The following is a 22,382-nucleotide window of genomic DNA, read 5'->3' as shown; positions in this document are numbered from 1 at the left end:
CCAATAGATAGAGGAGTGTTACAGACCCTATAGATAGAGGAGTGTTACAGACCCTATAGATAGAGGAGTGTTACATACCCTATAGGTAGAGGAGTGTTACAGACCCTATAGATAGAGGAGTGTTACATACCCTATAGATAGAGGAGTGTTACAGACCCTATAGATAGAGGAGTGTTACAGACCCTATAGATAGAGGAGTGTTACAGACCCTATAGGTAGAGGAGTGTTACATACTCTGTAGAGGAGTGTACATACCTATAGAGGAGTGTTACAGACCCTATAGATAGAGGAGTGTTACAGACCCTATAGATAGAGGAGTGTTACAGACTCTATAGATAGAGGAGTGTTACATACCCTATAGATAGAGGAGTGTTACATACCCTATAGATAGAGGAGTGTTACATACCCTATAGATAGAGGAGTGTTACAGACCCTATAGATAGAGGAGTGTTACATACCCTATAGATAGAGGAGTGTTACATACCCTATAGATAGAGGAGTGTTACAGACCCTATAGATAGAGGAGTGTTACAGACCCTATAGATAGAGGAGTGTTACAGACCCTATAGATAGAGGAGTGTTACAGACCCTATAGATAGAGGAGTGTTACATACCCTATAGATAGAGGAGTGTTACATACCCTATAGATAGAGGAGTGTTACATACCCTATAGATAGAGGAGTGTTACAGACCCTATAGATAGAGGAGTGTTACAGACCCTATAGATAGAGGAGTGTTACAGACCCTATAGATAGAGGAGTGTTACAGACCCTATAGATAGAGGAGTGTTACATACCCTATAGATAGAGGAGTGTTACAGACCCTATAGATAGAGGAGTGTTACAGACCCTATAGGTAGAGGAGTGTTACATACTCTGTAGATAGAGGAGTGTTACATACCCTATAGATAGAGGAGTGTTACAGACCCTATAGATAGAGGAGTGTTACAGACCCTATAGATAGAGGAGTGTTACAGACTCTATAGATAGAGGAGTGTTACATACCCTATAGATAGAGGAGTGTTACATACCCTATAGATAGAGGAGTGTTACAGACCCTATAGATAGAGGAGTGTTACAGACCCTATAGATAGAGGAGTGTTACAGACCCTATAGATAGAGGAGTGTTACAGACCCTATAGATAGAGGAGTGTTACAGACCCAATAGATAGAGGAGTGTTACATACCCTATAGATAGAGGAGTGTTACAGACCCTATAGATAGAGGAGTGTTACATACCCTATAGATAGAGGAGTGTTACATACCCTATAGGTCGAGGAGTGTTACATACCCTATAGATAGAGGAGTGTTACATACCCTATAGATAGAGGAGTGTTACAGACCCTATAGATAGAGGAGTGTTACATACCCTATAGATAGAGGAGTGTTACAGACCCTATAGATAGAGGAGTGTTACAGACCCTATAGATAGAGGAGTGTTACATACCCTATAGATAGAGGAGTGTTACAGACCCTATAGATAGAGGAGTGTTACAGACTCTATAGATAGAGGAGTGTTACATACCCTATAGATAGAGGAGTGTTACAGACCCTATAGATAGAGGAGTGTTACATACCCTATAGATAGAGGAGTGTTACAGACCCTATAGATAGAGGAGTGTTACAGACCCTATAGATAGAGGAGTGTTACAGACCCTATAGATAGAGGAGTGTTACAGACCCTATAGATAGAGGAGTGTTACAGACCCTATAGATAGAGGAGTGTTACATACCCTATAGATAGAGGAGTGTTACATACCCTATAGATAGAGGAGTGTTACAGACCCTATAGATAGAGGAGTGTTACAGACCCTATAGATAGAGGAGTGTTACAGACCCTATAGATAGAGGAGTGTTACAGACCCTATAGATAGAGGAGTGTTACAGACCCTATAGATAGAGGAGTGTTACAGACCCTATAGATAGAGGAGTGTTACAGACCCTATAGATAGAGGAGTGTTACAGACCCTATAGATAGAGGAGTGTTACAGACTCTATAGATAGAGGAGTGTTACATACCCTATAGATAGAGGAGTGTTACAGACCCTATAGATAGAGGAGTGTTACATACCCTATAGATAGAGGAGTGTTACAGACCCTATAGATAGAGGAGTGTTACAGACCCTATAGATAGAGGAGTGTTACAGACTCTATAGATAGAGGAGTGTTACATACCCTATAGATAGAGGAGTGTTACATACCCTATAGATAGAGGAGTGTTACAGACCCTATAGATAGAGGAGTGTTACAGACCCTATAGATAGAGGAGTGTTACAGACCCTATAGATAGAGGAGTGTTACAGACCCTATAGATAGAGGAGTGTTACAGACCCTATAGATAGAGGAGTGTTACATACCCTATAGATAGAGGAGTGTTACAGACCCTATAGATAGAGGAGTGTTACAGACCCTATAGATAGAGGAGTGTTACAGACCCTATAGATAGAGGAGTGTTACATACCCTATAGATAGAGGAGTGTTACATACCCTATAGGTCGAGGAGTGTTACATACCCTATAGATAGAGGAGTGTTACAGACCCTATAGATAGAGGAGTGTTACAGACCCTATAGATAGAGGAGTGTTACAGACTCTATAGATAGAGGAGTGTTACATACCCTATAGATAGAGGAGTGTTACATACCCTATAGATAGAGGAGTGTTACATACCCTATAGATAGAAGAGTGTTACATACCCTATAGATAGAGGAGTGTTACATACCCTATAGATAGAGGAGTGTTACATACCCTATAGATAGAGGAGTGTTACAGACCCTATAGATAGAGGAGTGTTACAGACCCTATAGATAGAGGAGTGTTACAGACTCTATAGATAGAGGAGTGTTACATACCCTATAGATAGAGGAGTGTTACATACCCTATAGATAGAGGAGTGTTACAGACTCTATAGATAGAGGAGTGTTACAGACCCTATAGGTAGAGGAGTGTTACATACTCTGTAGATAGAGGAGTGTTACAGACCCTATAGATAGAGGAGTGTTACAGACCCTATAGATAGAGGAGTGTTACAGACTCTATAGATAGAGGAGTGTTACATACCCTATAGATAGAGGAGTGTTACATACCCTATAGATAGAGGAGTGTTACAGACCCTATAGGTAGAGGAGTGTTACAGACCCTATAGGTAGAGGAATGTTACATACCCTATAGATAGAGGAGTGTTACATACCCTATAGATAGAGGAGTGTTACAGATCCTATAGATAGAAGAGTGTTACAGACCCTATAGATAGAGGAGTGTTACAGACCCTATAGGTAGAGGAGTGTTACAGACCCTATAGGTAGAGGAATGTTACATACCCTATAGATAGAGGAGTGTTACATACCCTATAGATAGAAGAGTGTTACATACCCTATAGATAGAGGAGTGTTACAGATCCTATAGATAGAAGAGTGTTACAGACCCTATAGATAGAGGAGTGTTACAGACCCTATAGATAGAGGAGTGTTACAGACCCTATAGATAGAGGAGTGTTACATACCCTATAGGTAGAGGAGTGTTACATACTCTGTAGATAGAGGAGTGTTACAGACCCTATAGATAGAGGAGTGTTACATACCCTATAGATAGAGGAGTGTTACAGACCCTATAGATAGAGGAGTGTTACATACCCTATAGATAGAGGAGTGTTACAGACCCTATAGATAGAGGAGTGTTACAGACTCTATAGATAGAGGAGTGTTACATACCCTATAGATAGAGGAGTGTTACAGACCCTATAGGTAGAGGAATGTTACATACCCTATAGGTCGAGGAGTGTTACATACCCTATAGATAGAGGAGTGTTACAGACCCTATAGATAGAAGAGTGTTACAGACCCTATAGGTAGAGGAGTGTTACAAACCCTATAGATAGAGGAGTGTTACAGACCCTATAGATAGAGGAGTGTTACAGACCCTATAGATAGAGGAGTGTTACATACCCTATAGGTAGAGGAATGTTACAGACCCTATAGATAGAGGAGTGTTACAGACTCTATAGATAGAGGAGTGTTACATACCCTATAGATAGAGGAGTGTTACATACCCTATAGGTAGAGGAGTGTTACATACCCTATAGATAGAGGAGTGTTACAGACCCTATAGATAGAAGAGTGTTACAGACCCTATAGGTAGAGGAGTGTTACAGACCCTATAGATAGAGGAGTGTTACAGACCCTATAGATAGAGGAGTGTTATTGACCCTATAGATAGAGGAGTGTTACAGACCCTATAGATAGAGGAGTGTTACAGACTCTATAGATAGAGGAGTGTTACATACCCTATAGATAGAGGAGTGTTACATACCCTATAGATAGAGGAGTGTTACAGACCCTATAGATAGAGGAGTGTTACAGACCCTATAGGTAGAGGAATGTTACATACCCTATAGGTCGAGGAGTGTTACATACCCTATAGATAGAGGAGTGTTACAGACCCTATAGATAGAAGAGTGTTACAGACCCTATAGGTAGAGGAGTGTTACAGACCCTATAGATAGAGGAGTGTTACATACCCTATAGATAGAGGAGTGTTACAGACCCTATAGATAGAGGAGTGTTACAGACCCAATAGATAGAGGAGTGTTACAGACCCTATAGATAGAGGAGTGTTACATACCCTATAGATAGAGGAGTGTTACATACCCTATAGATAGAGGAGTGTTACAGACCCTATAGATAGAGGAGTGTTACAGACCCAATAGATAGAGGAGTGTTACAGACCCTATAGATAGAGGAGTGTTACAGACCCTATAGATAGAGGAGTGTTACATACCCTATAGATAGAGGAGTGTTACAGACCCTATAGATAGAGGAGTGTTACAGACCCTATAGGTAGAGGAGTGTTACAGACCCTATAGATAGAGGAGTGTTACAGACCCTATAGATAGAGGAGTGTTACATACCCTATAGGTAGAGGAGTGTTACATACCCTATAGATAGAGGAGTGTTACAGACCCTATAGATAGAAGAGTGTTACAGACCCTATAGGTAGAGGAGTGTTACAGACCCTATAGATAGAGGAGTGTTACAGACCCTATAGATAGAGGAGTGTTACAGACCCTATAGATAGAGGAGTGTTACATACCCTATAGGTCGAGGAGTGTTACATACCCTATAGATAGAGGAGTGTTACAGACCCTATAGATAGAAGAGTGTTACAGACCCTATAGGTAGAGGAGTGTTACAGACCCTATAGATAGAGGAGTGTTACAGACCCTATAGATAGAGGAGTGTTACATACCCTATAGATAGAGGAGTGTTACAGACCCTATAGATAGAGGAGTGTTACATACCCTATAGGTCGAGGAGTGTTACAGACCCTATAGATAGAGGAGTGTTACAGACCCTATAGATAGAAGAGTGTTACAGACCCTATAGATAGAGGAGTGTTACAGACCCTATAGATAGAAGAGTGTTACAGACCCTATAGGTAGAGGAGTGTTACAGACCCTATAGATAGAGGAGTGTTACATACCCTATAGATAGAGGAGTGTTACAGACCCTATAGATAGAGGAGTGTTACATACCCTATAGATAGAGGAGTGTTACAGACCCTATAGATAGAGGAGTGTTACATACCCTATAGATAGAGGAGTGTTACATACCCTATAGATAGAGGAGTGTTACATACTCTGTAGATAGAGGAGTGTTACAGACCCTATAGATAGAGGAGTGTTACAGACCCTATAGATAGAGGAGTGTTACATACCCTATAGATAGAGGAGTGTTACAGACCCTATAGGTAGAGGAGTGTTACAGACCCTATAGATAGAGGAGTGTTACAGACCCTATAGGTAGAGGAGTGTTACAGACCCTATAGATAGAGGAGTGTTACAGACCCTATAGATAGAGGAGTGTTACAGACCCAATAGATAGAGGAGTGTTACAGACCCTATAGATAGAAGAGTGTTACATACCCTATAGATAGAGGAGTGTTACAGACCCTATAGATAGAGGAGTGTTACAGACCCTATAGATAGAAGAGTGTTACAGACCCTATAGGTAGAGGAGTGTTACAGACCCTATAGATAGAGGAGTGTTACAGACTCTATAGATAGAGGAGTGTTACAGACCCTATAGATAGAAGAGTGTTACAGACCCTATAGGTAGAGGAGTGTTACAGACCCTATAGATAGAGGAGTGTTACATACCCTATAGATAGAGGAGTGTAACAGACCCTATAGATAGAGGAGTGTTACATACCCTATAGATAGAGGAGTGTTACAGACCCTATAGATAGAGGAGTGTTACAGACCCTATAGATAGAGGAGTGTTACAGACCCTATAGATAGAGGAGTGTTACAGACTCTATAGATAGAGGAGTGTTACATACCCTATAGATAGAGGAGTGTTACATACCCTATAGATAGAGGAGTGTTACAGACCCTATAGATAGAGGAGTGTTACAGACCCTATAGATAGAGGAGTGTTACAGACCCTATAGATAGAGGAGTGTTACAGACCCTATAGATAGAGGAGTGTTACAGACCCTATAGATAGAGGAGTGTTACAGACCCTATAGATAGAGGAGTGTTACAGACTCTATAGATAGAGGAGTGTTACATACCCTATAGATAGAGGAGTGTTACATACCCTATAGATAGAGGAGTGTTACAGACCCTATAGATAGAGGAGTGTTACAGACCCTATAGATAGAGGAGTGTTACAGACCCTATAGATAGAGGAGTGTTACAGACCCTATAGATAGAGGAGTGTTACAGACCCTATAGATAGAGGAGTGTTACAGACCCAATAGATAGAGGAGTGTTACAGACCCTATAGATAGAAGAGTGTTACATACCCTATAGATAGAAGAGTGTTACATACCCTATAGATAGAGGAGTGTTACAGACCCTATAGATAGAGGAGTGTTACAGACCCTATAGATAGAAGAGTGTTACAGACCCTATAGGTAGAGGAGTGTTACAGACCCTATAGATAGAGGAGTGTTACATACCCTATAGATAGAGGAGTGTTACATACCCTATAGATAGAGGAGTGTTACATACCCTATAGATAGAGGAGTGTTACATACCCTATAGGTAGGAGTGTTACATACCCTATAGATAGAGGAGTGTTACATACCCTATAGATAGAGGAGTGTTACAGACCCTATAGATAGAGGAGTGTTACATACCCTATAGATAGAAGAGTGTTACAGACCCTATAGGTAGAGGAGTGTTACAGACCCTATAGATAGAGGAGTGTTACATACCCTATAGATAGAGGAGTGTTACAGACCCTATAGATAGAGGAGTGTTACATACCCTATAGATAGAGGAGTGTTACAGACCCTATAGATAGAGGAGTGTTACAGACCCTATAGATAGAGGAGTGTTACAGACTCTATAGATAGAGGAGTGTTACATACCCTATAGATAGAGGAGTGTTACATACCCTATAGATAGAGGAGTGTTACAGACCCTATAGATAGAAGAGTGTTACAGACCCTATAGGTAGAGGAGTGTTACAGACCCAATAGATAGAGGAGTGTTACAGACCCTATAGATAGAGGAGTGTTACAGACCCTATAGATAGAGGAGTGTTACAGACTCTATAGATAGAGGAGTGTTACATACCCTATAGATAGAGGAGTGTTACATACCCTATAGATAGAGGAGTGTTACATACCCTATAGATAGAGGAGTGTTACAGACCCTATAGATAGAGGAGTGTTACAGACCCTATAGATAGAGGAGTGTTACATACCCTATAGATAGAGGAGTGTTACAGACCCTATAGATAGAGGAGTGTTACAGACCCTATAGGTAGAGGAGTGTTACATACTCTGTAGATAGAGGAGTGTTACATACCCTATAGATAGAGGAGTGTTACAGACCCTATAGATAGAGGAGTGTTACAGACCCTATAGATAGAGGAGTGTTACAGACTCTATAGATAGAGGAGTGTTACAGACCCTATAGATAGAGGAGTGTTACAGACCCTATAGATAGAGGAGTGTTACAGACCCTATAGATAGAGGAGTGTTACATACCCTATAGATAGAGGAGTGTTACAGACCCTATAGATAGAGGAGTGTTACAGACTCTATAGATAGAGGAGTGTTACATACCCTATAGATAGAGGAGTGTTACATACCCTATAGATAGAGGAGTGTTACATACCCTATAGATAGAGGAGTGTTACAGACCCTATAGATAGAGGAGTGTTACAGACTCTATAGATAGAGGAGTGTTACATACCCTATAGATAGAGGAGTGTTACATACCCTATAGATAGAGGAGTGTTACATACCCTATAGATAGAGGAGTGTTACAGACCCTATAGATAGAGGAGTGTTACAGACCCTATAGATAGAGGAGTGTTACATACCCTATAGATAGAGGAGTGTTACAGACCCTATAGATAGAGGAGTGTTACAGACCCAATAGATAGAGGAGTGTTACAGACCCTATAGATAGAGGAGTGTTACAGACCCTATAGATAGAGGAGTGTTACATACCCTATAGATAGAGGAGTGTTACAGACCCTATAGATAGAGGAGTGTTACAGACCCTATAGATAGAGGAGTGTTACAGACCCTATAGATAGAGGAGTGTTACAGACCCTATAGATAGAGGAGTGTTACATACCCTATAGATAGAGGAGTGTTACAGACCCTATAGATAGAGGAGTGTTACAGACCCTATAGATAGAGGAGTGTTACAGACCCTATAGATAGAGGAGTGTTACAGACCCTATAGATAGAGGAGTGTTACATACCCTATAGATAGAGGAGTGTTACAGACCCTATAGATAGAGGAGTGTTACAGACCCTATAGATAGAGGAGTGTTACAGACCCTATAGATAGAGGAGTGTTACAGACCCTATAGATAGAGGAGTGTTACAGACTCTATAGATAGAGGAGTGTTACATACCCTATAGATAGAGGAGTGTTACATACCCTATAGATAGAAGAGTGTTACATACCCTATAGATAGAGGAGTGTTACATACCCTATAGATAGAGGAGTGTTACAGACCCTATAGATAGAGGAGTGTTACATACCCTATAGATAGAGGAGTGTTACATACCCTATAGATAGAGGAGTGTTACAGACCCTATAGATAGAGGAGTGTTACAGACTCTATAGATAGAGGAGTGTTACAGACTCTATAGATAGAGGAGTGTTACATACCCTATAGATAGAGGAGTGTTACATACCCTATAGATAGAAGAGTGTTACATACCCTATAGATAGAGGAGTGTTACATACCCTATAGATAGAAGAGTGTTACATACCCTATAGATAGAGGAGTGTTACATACCCTATAGATAGAGGAGTGTTACATACCCTATAGATAGAGGAGTGTTACAGACCCTATAGATAGAGGAGTGTTACAGACCCTATAGATAGAGGAGTGTTACAGACTCTATAGATAGAGGAGTGTTACATACCCTATAGATAGAGGAGTGTTACAGACTCTATAGATAGAGGAGTGTTACATACTCTGTAGATAGAGGAGTGTTACAGACCCTATAGATAGAGGAGTGTTACATACCCTATAGATAGAGGAGTGTTACAGACCCTATAGATAGAGGAGTGTTACAGACCCTATAGATAGAGGAGTGTTACAGACTCTATAGATAGAGGAGTGTTACATACCCTATAGATAGAGGAGTGTTACATACCCTATAGATAGAGGAGTGTTACAGACTCTATAGATAGAGGAGTGTTACATACTCTGTAGATAGAGGAGTGTTACAGACCCTATAGATAGAGGAGTGTTACATACCCTATAGATAGAGGAGTGTTACAGACCCTATAGATAGAGGAGTGTTACAGACCCAATAGATAGAGGAGTGTTACAGACTCTATAGATAGAGGAGTGTTACAGACCCTATAGATAGAGGAGTGTTACATACCCTATAGATAGAGGAGTGTTACAGACCCTATAGATAGAGGAGTGTTACATACCCTATAGATAGAGGAGTGTTACATACCCTATAGATAGAGGAGTGTTACATACCCTATAGATAGAGGAGTGTTACAGATCCTATAGATAGAAGAGTGTTACAGACCCTATAGATAGAGGAGTGTTACAGACCCAATAGATAGAGGAGTGTTACAGACTCTATAGATAGAGGAGTGTTACAGACCCTATAGATAGAGGAGTGTTACATACCCTATAGATAGAGGAGTGTTACAGACCCTATAGATAGAGGAGTGTTACAGACTCTATAGATAGAGGAGTGTTACAGACCCTATAGATAGAGGAGTGTTACATACCCTATAGATAGAGGAGTGTTACAGACCCTATAGATAGAGGAGTGTTACATACCCTATAGATAGAGGAGTGTTACATACTCTGTAGATAGAGGAGTGTTACAGACCCTATAGATAGAGGAGTGTTACATACCCTATAGATAGAGGAGTGTTACAGACCCTATAGATAGAGGAGTGTTACAGACCCAATAGATAGAGGAGTGTTACAGACTCTATAGATAGAGGAGTGTTACAGACCCTATAGATAGAGGAGTGTTACATACCCTATAGATAGAGGAGTGTTACAGACCCTATAGATAGAGGAGTGTTACAGACTCTATAGATAGAGGAGTGTTACAGACCCTATAGATAGAGGAGTGTTACATACCCTATAGATAGAGGAGTGTTACAGACCCTATAGATAGAGGAGTGTTACATACCCTATAGATAGAGGAGTGTTACATACCCTATAGATAGAGGAGTGTTACATACCCTATAGATAGAGGAGTGTTACATACCCTATAGATAGAGGAGTGTTACAGACCCTATAGATAGAGGAGTGTTACATACTCTGTAGATAGAGGAGTGTTACATACCCTATAGATAGAGGAGTGTTACATACCCTATAGGTAGAGGAGTGTTACAGACCCTATAGGTCGAGGAGTGTTACAGACCCTATAGATATGCAGTACAACCTCTACCTATGATTAACTTGATGCATAAAACTTTTAACACACCATGAAAAAGATCCAAAGCAAATATTTTAGGCTAGAGTCAAACTAATTTCCATAACATGATGAAGTCACTCGATGCAGCGGAACTTCATCATTGAATTTGAAAAAGTTGATGATAAAAATTAAAACTAAAATGTAAAATAATAATAAGTTAGAGTAAGCTATCTCTCTCACGTCTTCCTATGAATCTATACATTGCAGACTAGTACTTTCATTCGTCTTTCTAAAGTAAGATAACTATAAACCTTTTTATAGTTTACTCATTACATATTACTATAAAGCATTAGTTATATTGCTATGTGTAGCTACCTTCAGTATTTATTTACAAGTTATTATAGATTTTGAGGACGTTAAACCGATTAAACGAATTACAGTGTATTCTTATGGGAATATTTGACCTAACATATGACAGTTTTAAAATACAGAGCAAGTCTTAGAATGAATTAAATTCATGCGTTTAATTGGTTAAATACTGGATTGTAAAGTACTGCTGAATTATTAATAAATGTAGATAGATATTATACTTGAAGTAGTAGTCTATAGAAACGCAGATTGGTAGAACAAATCCTTAGTGACAATAATGGAAGAGAGCTGTGGTTGGGTGGTTATTAGAGAGAAACAGACAAATATTTCAGACTGACTACAGCGGTATATATACGAACCATTATAGCCTGGACACTGCCTGCATACGGGCACATTCATGTTGACAGGAAGATGAATAGGTGCTGCAGCCGCAGCCCCACCATCATCAGAGTTGTAGGAATCCTCAGACTCATCATAGCTCTCATCACTATCCATCCCATCTGGACGCCAGTCTTTCAGAACCTACACAAACACACCCTACAGGTTAGACATAGCATACTGGCGACTAGAATATTGTCCTGTGGTACAGCGTACAAACCCTATGCTAGTAGAGTGAGTCAAGTGGTATGAATCAATGATCATATGAAGCAGGTGTGTAGTAGATGTATTATTTTGCTGTGGCTGACACCCTTCTTGCTAAGTTCTACTGCCATGGCTAGTAACTAAGCACTAATATAATTGAGAGATGATAGCAGAAAGTAGGAACAATCGGATTGGACTGACCATAACTGGTTGTTTAATAGTGTTGTTTTCATCGAGCACATCGAGTTCATCCCTTGGTCTCTGCTTGTCTGCAAAACACACAACACTGTCCAGTCACTGCACCTCCTTGTAGCCAAAAAAATTTCTTTTAATGCAAAAAATACTATGGTAAAACAGCCTAGAAGACTGGCTAGGCCTTCTCACCATTCTTAACAAGAAAGGAACATACATGCTGGGTATCTACTATATAATATATGAATATCTCTGAATATTGGCAATGATAATCCTATTAATAACAATAATAATAATGATGTGAACTATAAACAAACACTTTCATAACTCAAACTATTCAGTAACTGATTTATGTTCTAAGGAGGTCAATACTACTTGTGTATAATATACAATATACTACTTACATAGCAGCAATACTACTAGTGTATAATATACAATATACTACTTACATAGCAGCAATACTACTTGTGTATAATATACAATATACTACTTACATAGCAGCAATACTACCTGTGTATAATATACAATATACTACTTACATAGCAGCAATACTACTTGTGTATAATATACAATATACTACTTACATAGCAGCAATACTACTTGTGTATAATATACAATATACTACTTACATAGCAGCAATACTACTTGTGTATAATATACAATATACTACTTACATAGCAGCAATACTACTAGTGTATAATATACAATATACTACTTACATAGCAGCAATACTACTTGTGTATAATATACAATATACTACTTACATAGCAGCAATACTACTTGTGTATAATATACAATATACTACTTACATAGCAGCAATACTACTTGTGTATAATATACAATATACTACTTACATAGTAGCAATACTACTTGTGTATAATATACAATGTACTACTTACATAGCAGCAATACTACTTGTGTATAATATACAATATACTACTTACATAGCAGCAATACTACTAGTGTATAATATACAATATACTACTTACATAGCAGCAATACTACTAGTGTATGAAATACTTGCAAATAGTAACAAGACTCAGCCTAAATAAGGCGTAGCCCTGATATGTTCAGCATCTATCAGCATGAGAAAACTCGAGTAAGGTAATCATAATTGTGACCCATAGAATAGTAGCTAGCTCCATGCATTGAATGTTAATGGAGCTGTGCACCTCAAACATTGGGAGTACATTAGTTACTTCTGTCTGTCTGTCTGTATGCATGTCTGCCTGCATACCTGTCTGTATGTCTGTATATAAATCAGTCTCATGAGCAAGAAAGTAATAAAGAGGTCTACTCACTGGGATTAGATTTCAAGTAGATCTCAATTAAATTGCGAAGTATGTGGTTTTGAGCTACAGATGTTGCCTTTTTTCTGCACGTTGGACACGCTTTTGACGTCCGCATCCACTGAGAGAAACAGCCAGCGCAGAATGTATGCATGCAAGGTTGCAAGCTGCAAGTAAGCAACGATTAGTGCAGAGATGGTAGTGTGGCTTACAGCGGGTTGTTCAAGTATCGTCCTGTTCAGGATTATGGGAAAGCCTGACATCGAAAATATCTTAAAACTATTGTTGACAATACCTACACTTCAGATCCTCATATGAAGCTTTCTTTTGGAAGACATGTCCCAAATATTAACCTACTAGCTGTACTACCCGGTGTTGCCCGCGTAACAAAAAAAGTATTTGCACAGAAAGTTGATTTGTATTTAACATATAACAACATTTTCCATTTTAACTTTCAAACTACATATCATGAGAGAAGTGTTTTGTGTAGTTGAAATAAATTAGGAGAAAATAAAAACAACTGTAAGGTTTTCAAACTTTGTCAAACAACTGTAACTTTCAAACTTCCTATCGTGAGGAGAATGTTTTATGCAAGTCAAATAAATTAAAAAATAAAACAACTATAAAAGTGTTTAAATGCAAATGTGAAATAATTATCAAGTAATAGCTAAATTAAGTCTGTTTTGCTACGATTACAATAAAAGATGCTTCGGTAATGATACAATTAATACGAACTGAGAAATCAAAATAAAAATCCTGAATATGTAGAATTAATAATAACAATTCTTGCATAGAAGTGTGCGAGCATAAAAAAGGTTGCTGTTCCAGCAGAAGCTATCCATCAAAACTTTGAATACGACGATACTGTTACCTCTTGGTAGTGGTACAAATGAAAAAGTGAGATATCGTACTGTCTTTGTCTGACCGAACGGAGAGAAAGAATGATGAGGTTCTTCTTACGGAGATAATATAATTGTCCCCGTGAAAAAAATTGGCCTTCACCCCAGATATAGTAATTGAAACTTATGAAAAATATTTCTTAACAGGGGCATTGTAACGTGTGGGTGCACTGCTCAAATAATAATTGTGTGCATACGGTATAACAGGGAATATATAACTTCATCTTCAAGAAAGCTTATGTATCTCAGTGGTAGAGCGCTTGGAAAAAATCTTGTGGATGCAATCATTGTGAGTTCAAATCCTTCAGAGCTGTGACATTTTAATCCCTAGATTTTAATAGCTATAGCTGGAAGGAAACACATACCAACGCTGAGAAATATACATCTATATATAGACTAATGTATGAAATATAGAAACACCAATTATAAGTTCCGTTATTGATAAATCCACATAGATGTGTAATTATTATTTTCTGGTCTACTAACAAATTCAACTTAAGTATAAGAGCTTTTTATATTTAATATAGATTTTATGTCAAATGACAATTACCTTTTTAAAAAACAAAATAAATCATTTATAGCAAAAACAAAACGAGCAAATAATAGGCCAGAACTGAGGTTTTTCAGAAAATCCATTCTTTGATTATATACATACTAGCCAATAACTCAATACTTAAACTACATTTATTTGGAGCATATTTACGGCTACAAAATTGAATCAAATCAAATGGAGATCCGCCAGATGATGAGAAGAGAAGCGGGAGTTACCATAGCTCGAGCAGAAGCTAGATAGAGAGTGTTTATACCAGGCACTATGAGAGTGAGCTCTCTCTTTACACTGTCTCCCACTGCTATAATGGATAAACAAATTATAAACGCACATACAGAGTATACTTTTAAATTCAGAGTAGTAAAATGTTTAAAGATTGCATTGATACACTCATGCAATAATCATGTATTTTTTTAAGAACTGTCGGACAGCGGTAGCTCATAGCCGGTGTGATGCACAGGGATATGGAGCAACTAGGATGTACCTAACGCAGTCATAGAGTAGCTCTTGACAGATGCAGCACAAGAGAGTCTCTTCTATCTCATCCACCTGTCTTGTTCCAAGGGTGCCTCGACCCGCTGTATCCTTGGTTGCTTCTGCATCAAGTTTAGGATGCTTTCTCAGCGGCTCATCCGGATCTAAAACAGTTAGAATACAACATGAATATTCCGTGGAGCAGTCTTTACTAAATGACTCATTCTCCACAGAACTTCAAACAGAACCGCTATGTTTGGTTAGAGTGCTACCTAATCTCATCAGCTAAACCATGGAAGCTATCAAATTCCATAAACATATCTCTCCCAACTGAAATACCTGGTGTTATTGGAGACCCTGAATGCAATGGTACAGTTATCACATATCTTGGTCTTTAATTAAGAAATTCCCATAATCCAGATAAACAATACATATTTCACGTATAACATACCAAAATATTGCTAAGTCAGCAAATTATTTTCTTCAAAACATTACACACGCACAAAAGGAGAACAAGGAAAGACAACTCTTTCTCTCAACATGAAGACAGAGTCAGACGATGGTTTTTTGAATTTGAGTGTAATGCACACCATGTACAGGTAGACATGTTCCAGCATGTTGTCTACTTTTGGACGTCTAGTGATTGAGGAAATGGCTTATTATCAGAGTCAATGCCAAGGTGTCACCTCATGAGATGAGCAATAGAGTGATAACCTTTACACATGAGACAGGTTCTTTAAAAAGCTTGAAAGGTTTTGCAACATGTTGTACAAAAGTGAATGGCTTGGATTGTCAGGTGAGCTGCTGATATACAAACCCAAACCAACTAATTGACCAGGTGCCTGTTATCAAAGATGGTACTCATACAACTATTTAGCAAATATGAAACAATATTTTTAAACAAAATCTACTCAAAGCAAAACAAATTTGAATAAAATTGGATTTTGAAAAACTCACCAGCATCCACTTCCTCTACTTCGTCATACTCCTGGGTGGCTTCAAAAGTATCTGACAACTTCTTGTCGAGCAGCTCAAATGCATAGGCCACATCTGAGAGGATAAAAGATCAGATGTGAACAAAAAGAACAGCCTCAACACACTCGCTCAACCACATACATATACAGGATATGTAATATAAACGAGGTACAAATATGGGGTAATGAAGTATTTACGGAAACTGACTGAACACAAAAGTTGTATGTATATGTTATGCGTATGTATATGTTATGCGAACGTACATGCTCTGCGTACGTACATGCTCTGCGTATGTATATGCTCTGCGTACGTATATGCTCTGCGTATGTATATGCTCTGCGTACGTATACGCTCTGCGTACGTATACGCTCTGCGTACGTATATGCTCTGCATACGTATATGCTCTGTGTACGTATATGCTCTGCATACGTATATGCTCTGTGTACGTATATGCTCTGCATACGTATATGCTCTGTGTACGTATATGCTCTGCATACGTATATGCTGTGTACGTATATGTAAAGAGTAAAATAAAATCTTACTACTTTTTTAACTTTGCTCAAATTTTGACAGGCTCAAGTACATAATGAGAGGCTATTAGACCATAAGCAATTGTTCACATGATAATATCATTAAGGCTGTTGATTTGCCAAACCGACTTGTCTATAGTTGCACAACAACGGTTCTAAGGTTGGAAAGAAATCATGATTTTATTTCGAACAAATTGAATTTTTTCAATTTCAATCAATTTATTTTCAATTTTTATGCTTTTTTTGATAAAATTTGACTTTTCACTAAATTTTGTTCGACAAGTTGTCTGCGAATTGCATTGCACACCAGAATACTGGTAAACCCACTGTCAAGTACTAGTAACAATATTAGTAATGCTTTAGTTTAACAACTTCTTATATTTCTTGCATTCATCAGCCATATAAAATCACAATTTGCAAACTACATGTAAGTTAGTGGCATAGAGCTACTAGCAGTTTAACATAAAAAGACACTATGAAATATTTAAGCACATTCTTCCTTAGGGTGTTTGATGCAGTTGGTCATGCAAAATATAAATATCAGTTTGCCAGTTTTCTCGGTTGTTTGATTACTTTTTAATGAGTTTTGCTTAATTATTTTTTAATGAGTATGCTTTACTTTTTAATCAAAAGTAAAGCATACTCTTGCTATAATGCTTTCACTTGGGCTGATTGCCGTAAAGAGTTAGATGTTGTAATGTGATTTATTAAACAGAGTAGTGAGACAAAACTGTACCAGTTACAGGTGCTACCTCACAATTAATCCTACTTTGAGGTTTACTAAATAAACTCATAGGTCCTAACTCCAAAGGTCCTAACTCCATAGCATTGTACTACACATGAAGTCAATTACCGTAAAACCTCTATTTGAACGCCACTTTTATTCGAAAGCCACCTCTATTTGACCGCCACTATAAGAAAAGGGTTGAAAAATAGAACGCCACCATTTAATTGAATGCCACCTCTATTTGACATCACTTTGACATTCTTTGATCTTTATGAACCCATAATAGCAAAGGATCAGTAAAAAAATGTCCACAAAACGGCAGTAATACATGTAATGACACAGTTACATCATTAACAAGTAATTTTCTCATGGATGCTGTTCGTATTGAGGTTTTCTAACTCTAAAGCTTACGGTTTTTCCTTTAAAACCAACACCATAAAAAAAATTAATAACTGTATCATGCTAATAGTAAATACTTGTTTAACGCGATCTTGATACTTCGACGTACATGAAAAACGGCTTACACTTTGGTGACATTTGTACTACTATTTTCAGACTATAACTTGTGCTTAGTGCGCATGTGGCTAAAACTTCATCAATACTTTCATGAAAACCTTTTTCAGATAACAATGCATAGAAGTTTTGCTCTGCTAAAAACTGTTTAAATGCTAATATCGACTAGTTCAGCAGTGCAGAAAAAGAGTTGAGGTCAGCAGACTATGTGTAAAGTATTGAACGGCCAAAAGAAGATGAAATGGTTCCATACGAAAACAACAAGCAGAACGCAACCTGCCGATCAAACGATGCAAACATTTTTGTTTCAAAAATGTTAATTTTTGTTTTCGCATGTATTACAATTATGGTTTGCTTATTTCACTTGTTTTTGGATATATATTTGTAGCATTTAATAAATTATTATTATATAACTTGTAAATTTTCAGGTTGATAGCATATTATTTGATAGCATCATTACGGTTATGTAAACTCGGCTTACAATAGATCGACATTAATAACTACTTTTCCATTGCACATAAAAAGCCAGTTTTGGCTGGAAACTGTAGCAAACATATCAATGAGTGCAATGAGCTTTAATGTAACATTGGTAAAAATAGTTATAAAATAAAAATATGCCTTCAAATTTAGAATGAAATAAAAAATTGGAAACTCGATCAAATTGCAATGCAGGCTATGAGATCATCGTTGGTCAATTGGAAGCAATAGATATGAACTGGTAGAGATATTTCTCAGCTTTTCAAAAAATCTACGACAAATTGGAGGTAAGTCATAGCAGATATATTGCATCCAAATCGGTTAATGTTGCTCTGCTCAAAGGAGAGTGCAAAATATTAAAGTTAAATTGAGCTAAATTCTGCCGAACTATTTGAAAAATACAACGCGTCCCTCTATTTGAACGTCACCTCTAATAAAATGCCACTACAGGGAAAGGGTTGAAAAATAGAGCGCCACGGCGTTCAAATAGAGGTTATGCGGTATCTTCATCACACTTGCTAATTCATGACTGGAGTAGTTGTACAGATTTGTTACACACATAACAATATAAGATTGTTGATCAAAAAACACTGATTTTTGCAAAATTATGGAAAAATTGTGATTTTCCCCAAAAAAAATCACTATTTAAATCATGAATTACCTAAATCATTTGTTTTTTTTTTTTCGTACCAATCTGAACGATTCCATCCAGCTGGTCAGTTGTTGATGATAAGAGGTAACCATTTTGTAGCTGAGTTTGTAAATGTCGCTAATATCAAAGTCAAAACATGTTTGACTTTGATATTAGCGCTTCTTTAAGTCGTGAAAGTCTCTACTTACTAGATTCAGTGCTATTCTTTTTAAAAACGATATGTATTTCATCACCGTGGTTCAGATCAGCTTTCTTCTGTTTCACCTTTGTCCCATCCACTTGAGTTCCATTTGTGCTGATAAAAAATAATTTGACATGAAAATGTAAGAGCCTATGAATGCTCATAAAATTCTAAGTCATTATTTAAGAGGCTCACCTCAGGCCTTTTGTCCCAATCTCACTTTATCAAGAAATAATTACTAAAAGTGATATTAGGTTAACTGAATGTGAAGCTATATATGTGAGATATAACTATATGTGAAGCCCAAAAGGTGTTACTGTTGTTGTAACAAATAGGATAGAATTAGTGCATTTCTCACTTACTGCCTTCTTCCTCTCTCTTCCCCTAATCTTTCTCATCTCCTGCCCTCTTCCTTTCTCTTCCTCTAATCTCTATCACCCCTTGCCCTCTTCGTTTCTCTTCCCCTAATCTCTCTCACCCCTGCCCTCTTTCTCTCTTTTCCCCTAATCTCTCTCACCCCTACCGTCTTCCTCTCTCTTCCCCTGATCTCTCATCTCCTGCCCTCTTTCCCCCTAATCTCTATCACTCCTTGCCCTTTTCGTTTCTCTTCCCCTAATCTCTCTCATCCCCTGCCCTCTTCCCCTAATCCCTCTCACCCCTACCGTCTTCCTCTCTCTTTCTCTAATCTCTCTCACCCCTGCCGCCTTCCTCTCTTTTCCCTTAATCTCTCTCACCCTGCCTTCTTCCTTTCTCTTCCCCTAATTTCTTTCATCCCTGCCGTCTTCCTCTCTCTTCCCTTAATCTCTCTCATCTCCTGCCCTCTTCCTTTCTCTTCCCCTAATCTCTCTCACCCCTGCCGTCTTCCTTTCTCTTCCCCTAATTTCTTTCATCCCCTGCGGTCTTCCTCTCTCTTCCCCTGATCTCTGATCTCCTGCCCTCTTTTGTCCTACTCTCTATCACTCCTTGCCCTCTTCGTTTCTCTTCCCCTAATCTCTCTCATCTCCTGCCCTCTTTTCCCCTAATATCTATCACTCCTTGACCTCTTCGCTTCTCTTCCCCTAATCTCTCTTTTCCCCTGCCTTCTTCCTCTCTCTTCCTCTAATCTCTCTCACCCCTGCCCTTTTTCTCTCTCTTCCCCTAATCTCTCTCTCTCTCCCTTTGCCTTCTTCCCCTCTCTATGTCTCAAAGATCAATGGTCTCTATCTCTTTACTACTTGAATATAGCTTGATAACTACTCAACATCAAATGCCTCTATATTTTCTCATCTTATGGACAACCTAATCATTAAGATTCTGGCTCAAACATATCTCTTATATCAACACTTCAAGACTAGAGGCATGTATTTATAGATCTCCCAGAAAACCTAACAATACTTATCAAATGCAAGTAAAGATATCTGAAGTAAGCAGTCACTAGTATTAAATAATCTAAAAAGGTACCTTGTGTCAGTCAGATACACTCTACCATCATCGGCTGTGATCTTACAGTGGTTTTGACTCACTAACTTGTTTGGAATTGACAAATCATTTTCTAGAAACATCAAGTGAAATTACATGAAGTGAAGACATTGTGCAATACTACGATAGACAACGCATAAGAAAGTGAATTTTGCCAAATTTAACTGTACATGTAAGTGACAATTTGCAAGATGATATCCTAAACAGTGTTGAGAAAAGAAAAAAAAATCAGACTCTTTGGATTTAAATCAAATTTCTTAATGTTTATGATTCTTTTGATAAGTTTGATTTTTTTTGCGATTTTCGCTCATGTAAATTGGTTGTGTGGTGCATTGCACATCAGAATAATAGTGAACCCATATTTTACTATTGATAACTTACATGCTTCAATTTGACAAATGCTTATATTTCTCGCATTCAGCAGTCCTCCAATTATAATGTGCGAAATACATGTAAGTTAATGGAGTAGAGCTACTATCAGTTTCACACAAAGCACAGATGAGAGCCAAAGATAAAAAATGCTATGAGATAGTGAGGCAAAACTGTACCAGTTACAGTACCTACCACACTATTAAATCTTACTTTGAGGTTTACTAAATAAACTCATAGGCCCTAACTCCAAAGGTACTTCTGTAGCATTATACTGCATAAGCAGTCAATTATCTCCATCACACTTGCTAATTAATGACAGAAGATGGCTTACAGATTTGTTACACACTCATCTAAACAAGATTCTTGGTCAAAAAACACTGATTTTGCTAATTTTCAAAAAAATACACAACAAATCGTGATTTTTGCATGCAAAAAATCATAGTTTAAATCAACGATTTAAATAATTTGTTTTTTTTAGCCAACCCTAATAATTACATTATTATGAGTGAGATTTTTAATCATTTATTCAGTTTGTATTCATATTAAATCTTCTTGCAAAACTATATCAATGGTGAAAACAAAATATAAAAAAAATCCTTAAACGAACTTTTAAAGTTAATTTCATCATCAGCATTCAGATGGGGGGGGGCGGTGAGGAGCTTGACTAACCTATACCAACTCTTAGTCTTCTTGGAAACAATTTGTAGATCTGTAGTCAAAAGTAAGCAGATCGATAAAAAATGTCATTACTCTACAACACCAGATCCCTGTCTGTCAGTGACTGATACTGGCTGATGAATTTATAGACTAGATATCTGGGTAGCACTAGCAAAGGTAGCTTACAAATTTTAATACCTGGCAATCTTCCAATTGTGAATGAGGTGCCAACAATCTCTATTATTTCCTCAGTTGAACCGAGATTGACCAATCGAGCCCATGGTTTGCCAGAATCTGCCATGCTGCCTCTATGTGACAGAAAAACTGAGAGATGAAACTTTAAAGTAGAATATTATGGAAGTCCCAATGATGCAGCTCAGAGAACCATGAAGAATGTGCTTCTAAGCCTAAACTGTGTAAAAGCAGGAAAGACAAACTAGGCTTCAACAGTTCCTGTTACAGTACAGACTCCTTTGTTTGTCAGAAAATGAAAAATAAAATAGCATGAAATCTTGACATCATATTGACACAATACTGCAAATTACAACATATGGTATGTGTATATTACACACATATCGAAAACCCTTACACGAATACTTCGTATTGTAG

General features: G+C 37.9%; 1 protein-coding gene across 2 annotated transcripts in view; it reads right to left on the bottom strand.

Annotated features, from left to right (window-relative positions):
• Nucleotides 1–22,076, bottom strand: part of LOC137392027 (E3 ubiquitin-protein ligase CHFR-like) — a 28,451-nt gene extending 6,375 nt beyond the window's left edge. Inside the window, exons 1-8 of one of the 2 annotated variants that reach the window (XM_068078615.1) lie at nt 21,972–22,076; nt 20,727–20,817; nt 19,294–19,400; nt 16,189–16,281; nt 15,242–15,395; nt 13,321–13,475; nt 12,029–12,096; nt 11,605–11,767 (exon numbers count right to left, since the gene is read on the bottom strand). In XM_068078615.1, the coding sequence (XP_067934716.1) occupies nt 11,605–11,767; nt 12,029–12,096; nt 13,321–13,475; nt 15,242–15,395; nt 16,189–16,281; nt 19,294–19,400; nt 20,727–20,817; nt 21,972–22,074 (934 nt within the window). In that variant the 5' untranslated portion in view covers nt 22,075–22,076. Of the gene's footprint in view, nt 1–11,604; nt 11,768–12,028; nt 12,097–13,320; nt 13,476–15,241; nt 15,396–16,188; nt 16,282–19,293; nt 19,401–20,726; nt 20,818–21,955 lie in introns of both variants that reach the window. The other variant, XM_068078616.1, reaches the window with a different exon arrangement.
• Between the last annotated feature and the right edge of the window lie 306 nt (nt 22,077–22,382).

Source organism: Watersipora subatra, chromosome 3 (genome assembly GCF_963576615.1).
Source record: "Watersipora subatra chromosome 3, tzWatSuba1.1, whole genome shotgun sequence".
Taxonomy (NCBI): Eukaryota; Metazoa; Bryozoa; class Gymnolaemata; order Cheilostomatida; family Watersiporidae; genus Watersipora; species Watersipora subatra.
The sequence above is the reverse complement of the archived record's forward strand: the minus strand, read 5'-3'. Positions and strand labels throughout refer to the sequence as shown.